The sequence below is a fragment of the Aethina tumida genome, chromosome 1 (assembly GCF_024364675.1).
Source record: "Aethina tumida isolate Nest 87 chromosome 1, icAetTumi1.1, whole genome shotgun sequence".
In the NCBI taxonomy this organism is placed as follows: Eukaryota; Metazoa; Arthropoda; class Insecta; order Coleoptera; family Nitidulidae; genus Aethina; species Aethina tumida.
Genome location: NC_065435.1, coordinates 42,968,480 through 42,981,915, shown reverse-complemented (window position 1 = coordinate 42,981,915; position 13,436 = coordinate 42,968,480). Strand labels below are relative to the sequence as shown.

Sequence of the window (13,436 nt, the reverse complement as noted above, 5' to 3'; positions counted from 1 at the left end):
AGATTCAGTAGAATTTTATACTACTAGTAAAATACTATTATTAAAATAAAATAAAAAATCAAACATTCACTATTATTCAAAAAAAAAAAACAATGGGTAATAAATTAAAAAAATAGTACATGAAAATAAAACTATTAAATTATTTTTATATACAGAGAGGTCATAATGTTACCCTGGAAACTTTTGAATGAAACAATATTGACATCAAATATAAATTCTGTAAAATATTGATTCAAATAAGTGTGCCATAAATGTCATTTTTTAATATAGTAATTTAATATTTTCTATGTGAAAAGAAACTAAATTTAAATATATAGAGAGTGTGAGATAATTTTTTGAGAAATATGTATTTCATTTTAATCTTGAATAAATTTAATGTATATTTGATACCAATTGAATTGAATACTTTAAATTTTCTATACTATTATATATAAAAATAAATCAGTAATTTTATTAAATTTTGCATAAAAATTAACTTTTATCATTTTTTAGTGTAATTTCAGATTTTTATTTTACGAATTAAAAATTATATTCTTAATCTGATTAATAAATGTTGATGTTTGAACTGTTTTTTTAAATTGTAATACTAAATTATTAAATTATATAAATTATAAATTAAATTATAATAATATATTTACTTAGATAATATTGTTCAATTACAATATAAAATAAACTGTCAGATTAATTTATGTATACCAATCGAAAACAATGAATACAATGCTAAATATCAATAATTAATATTTTACATTAAATTACAAAAGATATAGAATTTATTCTGAAAATTGATACTGAAAAGTAAGAGTTTTGTATATGTATTTTGGAATATGTGTTTATTTGACGGTCACAGGTGTGACAGTATGTATTTTATTCATTTCGGTAAATCGAAGGTTTTTCATTAAAAGCATGTCTCAGTTTTTAACATGCCAAAGAAGAAATTAAATTTCAGATACCATGTTCGGAGAACATAAAACACCATATCGTGGGCCACAGTGGTACAGGAATTTTAAGAATGTAACAAAAACTAAATACTTTTTTTAGTTCACGTTTATTTATATTTGTATTGTGTATTATTATTTTATCATTAATATAAATACACACATTTTTTTCAGGCTAATTTATGTATGGTATACAGGTAGTATTTTGGCCTTAATTATAATTCATCATCCACTACCGTCGATGCTACAATGGGTTAAAGAAATTATGCCCAAAATCTGAGCAAGTTACCATTCGATCTTTAATATTTTTATAGTTGTTATCGCTTCGAGGAAATTTCCGTAATTTGTCTGCACAATTTCCAACAAATAAATCCTTATTATCAGGGTGAAATACTAGTAGTTTCCATGTTAAACGCAGTATTCCGTGTAATCGCTAAACAATAAAAACCAGAATGATTTAATCTGAGGACCGCAACAAAGTCGAATTAATCAAAGCGGCGGTTGACATGTCTGTTGACTGATATGCCATGTCGTCATGCGAAACTGTGCCCAACTCCACGCATAATGCCTCGAATTATGTCCAATTATGCACGGCTTTATCGGCAGCATAAAAACTTTCTTTCGTGCTGACAACGATGACGGCCGGCTCCACTCCCGAGAATTAACCGGCGATTTACTAGATAATCGACGTTTGTTCGAATTATATTTACAAAATTGGCCATGCATACTTAACCCCATTGATAAATCAGAAATTGCTCAATCTTCATCAGATTCATTAATTCATTTCTTAATTTTGTTTCAAGATGATTAATATGTAGGGATTAATTTTATGGTTTATTAAAATTTTTAATTGTTGAAATGAATTTTCTCTGTCGTTTTAATCATAACTTTTTAAACCACTTTCATAGAGCAACCGACAAAAGATATTTCATTCGAAGCTTGCTGCACTTATTACTTATCGCTCTGACCTACATTGTTACGACTTGGAAAAACCGAAAACGAGATTTGTCGTAATAAACTTAATAGTGTTATTTAATAAATCCCTTCATAAAAATCTTGTCACTGACACTTATTTTTAAGTAGTACAAGCGAATTTACTTTAGCGCCATCCAAGAGCAAAAAACGTATTGTAAGACGTAAAGCAGGTTTAAAATTGAGCGAAATAAAATTTGTCTGAGAGTCGGCGACAAAAAACTCTTCTTACGTGACGTCCTAGAAAGTACAATTGTTTTCAGTACTTTTGTGGGAACACACTGATGTCATTTATATAAATAAAAAGTTGTTATTTTCATTTTATTTTATAGTTCAAATATTATTTTCATATCTTTCCGTTTCATCCAGCTTTTATGTAACTCAGACAAAACCAATTTAATTGTAACATTTTTTAGCCTTATAATGGTTTTCCATACAATGAATTAAAATTTATGACAATTATGATAAATAATTAGTTTTATGCGTTATTTATAGAACCACTAAAAGTTTTACTATTATAAGACACTTAAATTATTATAATCATTAAAGTTTTATGTATTAACATTACCGGATTTTATCTATTACCGTTTTCATTCTGTCGTCTGAAAACCATATTTTGTGGAAAGTTTGCAGCGTTTACAACTTAACGTTTTGACCTACATAACATCTAACAAGAAATAAAAACAAGATTGATAGAAATAAATAAATTTAATTAAAACTCTTCAATAAAGTTTCACTACTTGTTTTCGTAACTTAAGCTAGAAAAAGGAATTACAAAAGAAATGTACAAAAATGAAAAAATTCACTTACCTTTTGCGTTCTAGTATCCAGAACATGTTCAAGGAATCAAATTTCTGGTTACGTATAAATTTATTTTCCATTTATTTCCTAGTCATTAATAATTTCATATTTACATAACAAATACGATTTTTTTTGAAGTATCAATAAAGGTTTTTGCACTTAGTTCGTTGAAATTCTAAAATGTGTGCCATTTAGTTATTGTTTCCGACTATATTTATAAATTGTCGGGGTCGCCGCACACTGTAAATTACGTGTTTCTACGTCGTAACAAAACAGAAATATGATAATGCAATTCGGCGGGGCCTGATTCCCGCAAATTGGATTTCGCACTGGCCATAATTTAAAAGAAACTGACCCTGTTTGTATTTTGCTACGCTCAGAGCCCGGATAGTCGCCCTGATTAGAATCGGTTTACTTTCTTATTCAATTCCCTGATTTAGTGCGGCGAAAGTATCATCCTCGAAAACTCCCCGTTGTTAATCGAATCGGAAATACGGACTCCGTCGGGAAAAACCTGTCGCCATGGTAACTCATAAATCACTATCTTGTTTTTAATTAAATCGCAATTAGCGGAAGTATTCTCTCATTATGAATTTCAGTTCTTCGGCGTTAAGAAAATCCCACCGATTCGACCTGGAATTTATTTAGTTAGAATAAACGAAATTGTGCCCGCTTCATTTATATAAGTCAACGTCAATTTAATTGCTTCAGTAATAATAATAATATTAATTTAAAATGTGACTTAGTAAGTAATTGTATGAAATACAAACATTAAAACTGGATTGGGATTCTGAGGAAAATATTATTTTATCTGCTTTAAATTGAAAATTTTAGACACAGTAGTGCTTTTATAGTGAACACAATGAAAATACCATTATTAACTTTTGGTGCCTCCAATAAAAATGACACTTAAATTAAAACAATCAATTTCGAACCAAAGTAAATATTCCTTTACTGATACTTTAATGTCAATGAAGTGTTGCGACATAATATTATCCTAATTATAATATAGTTTGACCGTTAAGATTTATTTACAAAATTATATTCTTAATACACTGGGAGGCGATTATTTACATACAGTTCATAATGAAAGAACCTGAAAGGCAAACAACCTGTACAATTAGTCTATAGTAGTAAATTAACACTAAAAATCAAGGGAACAAATTATAACGGCCTCATACACAAGAATATTTACATGTTTTCTTAATAGAATGTGTTTTTATTCATTGTAATATCATACCTATTTTACTTAAAAAAATAATTTGGGAACAATACGAAGAAACGGCTTGAATTACAGAAAAACTCAAATTCAAGCAAGGAAATATTTTTACCGGCATATATCTGGATAAAAATATTGTTTCTTTTTATCCTTAGTTATTTTTGTATCTTCTTTATATACGATACGTATTTCAGTTTGTATAAACTGGGTAAATCCATTTTTAAAATATTTTTAAATTGTTTTTTTACCTATAAAAGTGGGAAATTCAAACAAGAGTTACATTTTTTTGCTTTACCATACTAAAAGACTATTTCGGAAGGATTTAGTGAATTTTGAGGAAAGTTACATTCGGCTATTTTAATGATGTTTTAGTATCATTTAAAGTTTGTACATCTACTTTTGAAGAATACTATAGAATTTAATTATTGGGGTGGAATTTAATTATTGGGGTGGAAATACAAAAAACTGTAATTAATAAAGTAATATTTTTTTAATTTCTTAAATGTTATTAAAATAACTTGACCTGAAGCTTTCAAAGCTTTAATTTCGTATGTTGTGTAAAAAAGCAGAAACGTTTACAATTTAAAAAAATAATTCTACAACGTTATTCAAAAATTATTTATAAATATACGATAAACTAATTTTTGACAATGTTTCGATAACAAAAGCTAAATCAAATAGTTTCTGGCGAACTAGTATTTTTGAATTTGAAAATATTTACACCCAAATATTGAAAGTATTGTATATATTTATAAACGTATATATAGTTTGAAGTATAATGTTAAGAATTTAATTATTAAGGTGGCAATATTCGTTGGTCGTGACATAAGAAATGGCCAGACAACAATCAATAATTTTCTTCTTTTTTGTATACCTATTCCTGAAAAGCTTTGATTTGTTGTATGTTGTATATAAAAATTAGGAGTATTAAAACAAAATGATTAGTCAAAATAATTTGAAAATTATTTAGTGATAGTTAAACAATAAATTAGTTTGTTAATTTACTTTGAACAAAATTTCATTTCCGGTTTCGCTGGAAGCTGGAAATGACTATATCATTTTTTCCAAAAATTTTTCCAATATTGAATCTAGAAAGTGCATTTTAGGGGATATACTTAGGATCATCCTATTAGAAGCCCTTATTAGTACTTCCAAATTACGTTAAATGTAATTTAACTTTATGTTTCTTAAAACATCAATACCTTTGTTATTTTCAGAGAAACTTCATTATGTTTCAACATAAGTAAATTGAATATTAAAAAAATTCTATTGGTATACATTTACCATACAAAAAATGAGTGTTAACAGAGATGAATAAAGTTATTGATGTTTTCAGATGGACAAAATTAAACGTAAATAACGAACACCTGTATAAAATTTGGGGGTACTAATAATGGCTTCTTATAGAATGGTTATTGGATAATATGTATGCAAAAAATTAACTTTCCAGCATCAACATTGGTGGCTTTACAGCGTTTTACCATCAGACCATCAATCTAACATTTTGGAAAAAAAATTAGTTACTCAAAAATTATTATGTTGTAGTCATTTTATTTGCAATTATTAAGAGAATAATAAAATATGTAGAGTGCTTCACTGAAAATAAATAAATAAATAGATGATATTACTTCTGTCAAAACTGGAAATTGCATTTTACAATAAATTAGAAAAATAGATCAAGTAAGATTATAATTGCCATAAAATTTACAAATTAATAACTTTTTCCCTTGTCCATAAACTTGTAATGAATAAGCTAGGTGAATTACCTGATGTAGTATTTAAAAATAATTTTATATAATTATTAAGGTGGAAGCATTCTTTAGACTAACATAAAAATGACAATTAATAAATCAACATATCTTTTTGTATATTTCTTAAAAATATTGAAAATAATTCAAATATTGAAATGACTTGACTCAAAACTTTCAACGCTCTAATTTGTTTTATGTTGTGTATAAGAAAACAGAAATGTAAAAACAAATTAATTCATCAAAATACAATACAATAATAAAATTTCCCGCCAGTTAGTATTTAAAAAGTTGAAACAATTTACACCCCAATATTGAAAATATAACGTATAAGTATATAAACGTTATTTACTATATCTAGATATTTGTTTGTTTGTAAAATTCCCACATGGATGCAATCAGAGACATTCTTTAAGGATAAATATCTGGTAAAAATTGAAGAACCTCCTATTGATAGTGTACACGACCGTTTCGACTCATTTCCTCGACTACAACTGCAAAGGAAATCAATTTTACTCATATCCACGCCAACCCACACGGAAGCAGTCTTCACAGTTCGTCGTCTCGATAAAAAACCAAATCGCACCGAGCGATATCGACGGTGCATTTGCTTGATAAAAAAAAATAGAAAATAAAAAAACGATGGGGGGACCAAAAAATTACGACGCCGTTTCCCGCACACTTATTCACTTCACTGGTGTCACAGTAAATCGTTTCGAACACTAAAACTCAGTTAAAGTTAACTAGCAGCCTCTTGTCGTAAACATCAGCGCGGCCATGGCACAGAGTATGGCGCCCCACGATGATGATGTGGCACTTTTTCCACCTGTAAAATCAGAAAAAAAAATAATAAATTATACGGGTCCGTTGACGCGGCAGTAAAATTTTGTGAAATGGAAACGGTAATAAAAGTGAACCTGTCCGAATTGAAATTATTTTGAACAAGTTTGGTTTTATTGATGTGGATATTTGATTTGAACCTCAAACTTCACCGGCGGGAATTATAATGTACCCGTGCATGTAACGTACGTATAAATGCCAAAGGAACAACCCGACGTGTTACTATAAATAATACACTTGCTATTGAATACACAATCCTCACATCTTTTCAGCTAGAAAATAAATAAATGTGGGTTTTGAAACAATTAATTTGTCTCTTGCACAATTAAAGAATGAACTCAATATTTTTTGGAATAAAAATATCAAGACGAGTCTTATTTATTTTCTTAAAATACATCAACAAGGGATCGTTTATGAATATCCTTAATTAGAGATGCTTGAGCGGCTCAGTCTGAAACATATTTCAAATTAAATTGGAATTTACTGAAGATGCATCTGTATTTGGTGGAGTGCACAGCTTTACCTTAATATTGTATCAATTATTTTTCTGTTTTTATAATTGCATCTAGTTGTAACTAAATACTGTTTCATAAGACGATTACTGGAAGAAAAAGCTCGACTTATCATTTATTTCCACTGAAAGCTCGTCGACTGTTCTTTAATTAAACATCCTGGAATATCAAATAAAGTTAATATTTATTTATGACCTTTAACAAAATATAATAAATGACCATAAAATCGGCCATAAAACATGTTTGGTAAAAGTAGGTATTACATTTTATATAACCCCGGTTCCTGTATTATATTTGAGAAATATAAGCGAGTTAGCAGATGCGTTTTGTTTGATGTTCTTCATATTCGTCCGCGCCAACGGTATATTTCATTGCCAAAACCTTTTTATTGTGTTATTCGCCGTGTAAATAAGTGATGGCAGTTTTTGGCTTTCTTTATGATCGTCATTTATTAAATAAGAACTTCAGTCCATCACTTATCGGTATCAACAAATGGCCGAAGTTAATCTGAGGAAGATGATAAAAGTTTAACAATCCATAAAATCTATATTAGATTTGGCAGATAAATTTATCCAATCGTTCGATTTAAACTGAGATCGACGTAATAAAATTAATGCTATTATGGTCGAATAAACTGTAACAAAGGAGCAGGCCGACGTGTATTTATTAAAACCCAGTGTGAGAATCCCCACGTTTTGAAATACTCAGTAATAAGATCTCGTGCTAGTTATAAGTTCCTGCATGCTCCCCCGAACTCGTCCAAATTGTACAGAGCCGTTACCACTTCTTGGATGCAGCAGATGTTCCTAATCTAAAATACATGTTCTAGGCCCCGGGTTTTTTTTATTATAACAAGGAAACGGAAGCGCAAACAACCCACGGGTTTAATGTATGGCATATTAGCTTCCGAGGAGTTCCTTAATTGTGAAATGATAAATTTTAGTTGGAATCGCAGTTTCCTGCCGTCTAAATGTTGTGGTCGATTGTTTATTTCGGTGATTTATTTTACGGGGTGTCCCAAATTTGTTGATTCAGATCAGAGAGTGAAAAACTGTCTTGTGTGGCCACAGCTTAATTTCATTGGAACTGTGGTTGCCTCAATCATGTATTTTGAAACCTGAATGTGCTTGAAAGAATTGACATCAAAAAAATATTAGCAAATATTTATTGGCAAACGGTAAACACTTTTCGCAGACACTTTTTTACGTTGTATAAGATATTCACTATAAATATGAGAAAAATCAATTTTTAAAATTTAAATTTGAGGGGTTGCTTTACTTTAGGAAAACTAGAAAAAAAATTATTCATATTTTCTTATTATTATTATTGGATGTATTCTACCTGATTTCAAATTTTGATCATTTTAATGTGTTTACACTGTTAATGTATATGAATTTACTATTGTTGAATTTGTTGTATTACATATATTTTTCTGAAATGGACATAAATTTGGTATATTTTGAAAGGGATTTTTTATGATTAAATCTGTAATATTTAATCTAACACTAACACTAACTAACATTTTATATAACATCCTTTTTGTTTTATAATTTTGGCACAGAGTCGACTTTTTTCCGAATATACGACAAATCTATAATCTTTCAGGTTTCTTGAATTTTTATGTCGAATTATGTTATAAACGTGCCTCATTTTCTACAGAGTTGATGTCTGGAAATTTGGAGAGCTAAAACAAAACAGTAATTGTTTAAAATCACGGTTCCCCTATTTTTGTTTATAAAAAATAGTAAAAACAATATTCTTTCATATATATTTTTTTCAAAATATTTTCTTTGGCGCATTAAAGAATATGTTTTTATCAAGCAAATAAAAATAAAATTTCTCAGATTTGTGGATAACTTAATTTTTAAATTTTTTATCAGGTTTTAAAATTTTAACAATTTTTATTAAAATGGGGTTTCACGTTTTATACCATAAAAAATAAAAAAAAAACAATATTATTTCATCTTTTCTCCCAAAATGTTCTATTTTTTGATGCGATAAAGAACTTGTCTTGGTCAATTGAAAAAATCAAAATATCAAGATAAATAATATAAAAAACTGATTTTTGAGGTTGTTACTTGAAATTTTTATGAAAAATTTCATCAAAAATAGACTATTTTCAAAATAAATAAATAAATAAATTAATAGAAATCTAAACTATTCTAACCTAACCTATCGTAACCTTAAAAAAATTTCAGTGACAATTTTTAAAATGTTTATGAATTTTTGAAAATTGTGTAATTTTTATTACATTAGTTTCACTTTAACCAATGATTAAATAATTATAATAAGAAAAAGGCTCCTAGTAAATGTACGACCACAAAGTAAAATGTACTCAATTTTTTAAAGATGAAGATTACTTTTTTATTTTTTTTATCTGATCTGGAAATATTCGTAATAGACAAATTAAACCATTTTAAGACACTCTGTGTATCAAATAATATTATAAATAAAATATTACTTTCTTTAAAATATAAATATATAAAAAGATCAACTGTGTATGATAATAACACAATACTTTAAACATAATATATAACACCCGGAATTCAGAAATACATTTTCCGTAAAATATTTCATGGTATTTTATGGAGAATCGTAAAATACTAAAATAAAGTTATTTTACGGCTAAAATAAAATAAATATTCGAAAATAAATATAAAGGTGGAAGAATTGTATTGGGTAAATCTCATAGTGGAGTAACAGTAATTTAATGTAAACTGGTAACCATATTGATTCAACACTAAATTTAAAAGAACCAAACGTAATGTTTTTAAATCTCCTTTATTCTCTAGTTTCTGAATAAAACAGTGATTTTTCAGGCCACGTTCAATGTAATTGTAGATTTGCTGCACAACAAAGTTTCCTCTTATTTTCGTTGTTTCAATTGACAATAAAAACGGTACAAATATAGATTTTTAAATTCGAAATTACAAAGTCCAACATCTAATCCCCACATATAATAGTTTCGAATGGCATATCTCGGACATGGCCTTCTTTATTACACAACTATAAACCTCAATACGCCCCCTTAAAGCGATTTATGTCTTTCGGACAAAATCTCTCGACTGTAATTTAATTTCGTTCCCACAATAAATGTCGAAATTCACGTGGAACTTATTCATTAGAAATTGATTGCCCATTATAAAAATTTGTCACGCACAGGATATAAAAAGTGCGACGCCGGAAAATTGGCCGACCTCAATGTAATGCGCATTAAAATCAATTTCGACGCCCGCTAACTAAACGTGCAAATTTGCTTTTTAATGACGTTAATTAATCGCATTATAAATGTTTATTTACCGTTTATGCTGGGTCCCATGAGCAGTACGGATGCCGGTTGAGGCGTGTCGGGCTTGACCTGCACCTCCAGACTGTTGGCACGGTACAACCGGAACAAGCTGGCCTCGCATCTCAGTCTGATCGCCTCCCACATGCCGCCCACTCCGGTCAGCTCGAGCCTGCTGGTCGCCTTCTCCAGCTGGTCCACGTCCTGGGTCACCGTGTAAGACGTAGAACCGGGGACCTGAAGCAAAATGAAAGGGATACATTTCTAATTGTTTTATTGAATAATTATCAGTGATTTAAGGATAAGATGGTTGCCAAATAATAATTATAAATATACAGTGATAACTGTTATTACTGTTATAAAAATAGTTGACAGTACGGTACTAGGCAATTTAACGCCTATCAATTTGTCAAAAGTTTATTAGATAAGCAACATTTTATATAGTTTTATTTGATATTCTTGAACTATTTTGAGAAATTTAAATTTAATACAAAAGAAATTTTCTCTTAAATTTAGAAGTAAAAAAAGAAAATTGTGTTAAATTCTTCAAATTTTGATAACCGATATCTCCTCAACCGTAAGAGTTATGAAAAAATTGTAAGATACCTTTTGTAGAATATTCAATTTCTTATAAGAAATATAAATAGAAATTTTCGATACAATTAAGTAATGATGAAATATGTATTGCCATATGGAATTGAAGAAAAAAATAGAAAACTGATATGACCTCAAGAATAAATTTTCTAAAATTCGTCTGTTATATAAATTTGTTTGTTTAAAAAATACGCCAATTAAAAATCAAAATTTAAGAAATTTTATTAAATATTACCACGTTATTGCTTACTAATATTTTTAATAAAATTTAGAGAAAATCAATCAATAAAGTAAAATTATTTTCTTTTCAATAATTTTATTTCGTTAGTTTTACCATATTAACTTATTATTTATTATCATGATCAGAATATCTTCAAATTAAAAGCTATTAAAGTAACTTAATGGAATACTAAAAAAATTGAATATACAGAGTGATTCACCTAACTTTAAGTAGTTTAGGAGTATGGGAAAAGGTATTGATTTGAAATTTTTATAACAATTATAATTTACTATAAAATATGGAATATTGAAATGAAATATAAATTTAATCTCCTGTTTAGCCGAAAGTGACATCAATTTTTTTATTTTCAATGGAACATCCTGTATATTTTGGAATTTTTAAATTACGTATGATTAAAAAATGGTTGTACAATGTCTTATACTTAAATTCAATATTAATTGATTATTAATTTTTTTTTAATTTTAACAGATTTATGGTCTAAAAATGTCTGTAAAAACTAACCATTTTGATGGTGAAACTTTTATGTTTGGCATATATGTTAAGCAAGAGACGTCCTACAAGAAGCCATTACTCATACTTCCAAATTTTATAAGTGTTTGCTATTTACGTTTAATTTTATGTGTCTTAAAACATCAAGAATAACAAATTTTTGATTGGTATAAACATTGTTGTCGAAAGTCGATGTCACTTTCGGCAAAACTGGAAATGATATTCTATTGAAAATAAGTTAGAAAAATAGTCAAGTTAATTGGTATAAAAATCTCAAATCAATATCTTTTTCCATACTCCATCGAATAAGTTATATTCAGGCATTTAATTTGTTATATTCATGCAGATGTGTTAAGAATCAAACTTTGTATTTGTATTAAAACTTGAAAATTAAAATATTTTAATGTCCCATTCGAATTTTTGATTACTCAAATAAATTGCTTTTATAAAATTAAAATTATGAATACACGAACTTTATTTTTATAGCACATAAATATTTTATTATTAATATAATATATAATATACAACTAATTGGAAGTTTGGATTCATATTGTATGTATACCGTAAAATAATTAATATTTGTACAAGGTACATGTTTTTATTTTTCCATTGTTTTATCTACAAATGTAAAAGTAATAACAGATAAAAAAACTAGTTAGTTTAAATTTGAAAATATCGTAAAACTGCCGTAAAAATATATCAATGTTTAATAAAACTAATTGTACATATGAAAATTACACCTTCTTTCAGTAAATTGTTGCATAGCATAAAACCGAGCTGGAACTGCCATAGAATAAATTTTCGCAATTACTCTTTATCGCCTAATGAACCATTAAAAGGACTGCGTTTAACAACTGTAACTGTGTTTAACATTTTATATTGTAATTAACAACAAACATAAATTTAAAATGTGCGCGTTCAAAGTGAATTTGTAAAAATGTTCTTTAAGCAACTAAACAATGTTGATTACGGTCGATCGAACGTGAAACAATCCAATAGCCTAATGGAAAATTAATGAGATTCCATTTACCGATGTGCAGCACTAAAGGGGTGTATTGTCTGTATAAAATTCATCGCAATTCGGACGAAAATATGCTGCAACGTTTAATTAAAATATAAAAAAAATACAATTTTAATACGTTCAAGCAATTTCATGTATGCTACCTCAAATATGTGAGTGAGATGCTTCTCGTCTGTTGTTTGTACACTAAATTTGAGAAATAACTGTTGAATATTTTGTTAGTAAATTCAAATTTTATTTAATTTTATTTTATGTGCGACAAATACTTAATCTCTTGAATTACATTAATTGTAGCACTGGAAATTATTTGAATTTTAATAAATTTACGCAAAAGCAACATTGTATTTTCATATTTTAATTGCTCCAAATTGCCTACAGATAATGCTTTCAAGTTAAAAATAAATTTGTGCTTAATTACAAGTTGGTAAATGGTGAATAATTAAGCTTTTTTGTATAACCGAGAGAATTTAAAGAAACACGGGATGGGCACTAATACACTGACATTGTTGCAATAGCTGCATTAAACCAGCATCCATTTACTTAATAGTTATGTAGGTGGCGAAACTGCGCCATTCGCACCTTAAATAATAATCTTGTGTACTATTATTTAGTCCAATGGCGAGAACTACTATAGAATATATTGTAGTAAGTACAAAGTAACCAGTGCGATGATCGTTCTGTTTTATTCAATAATTTCGCCATTCTTTGACAACGCCGCAGTTACAAATAGTTCCATTGCAAGTTCTTCCTTTAAAAGCGTTTTCACTTCAAACTTTGC

General features: G+C 28.1%; 1 protein-coding gene across 1 annotated transcript in view; it reads right to left on the bottom strand.

Moving 5' to 3' along the window:
• Nucleotides 1-6,005: 6,005 nt before the first annotated feature.
• Nucleotides 6,006-13,436, bottom strand: part of LOC126266430 (uncharacterized) — a 203,072-nt gene continuing 195,641 nt past the window's right edge. Inside the window, exons 5-6 of the mRNA XM_049970331.1 lie at nucleotides 10,328-10,550; nucleotides 6,006-6,501 (exon numbers count right to left, since the gene is read on the bottom strand). Of these exons, the coding sequence (XP_049826288.1) occupies nucleotides 6,419-6,501; nucleotides 10,328-10,550 (306 nt within the window). The 3' untranslated portion in view covers nucleotides 6,006-6,418. The remainder of the gene's footprint in view (nucleotides 6,502-10,327; nucleotides 10,551-13,436) is intronic.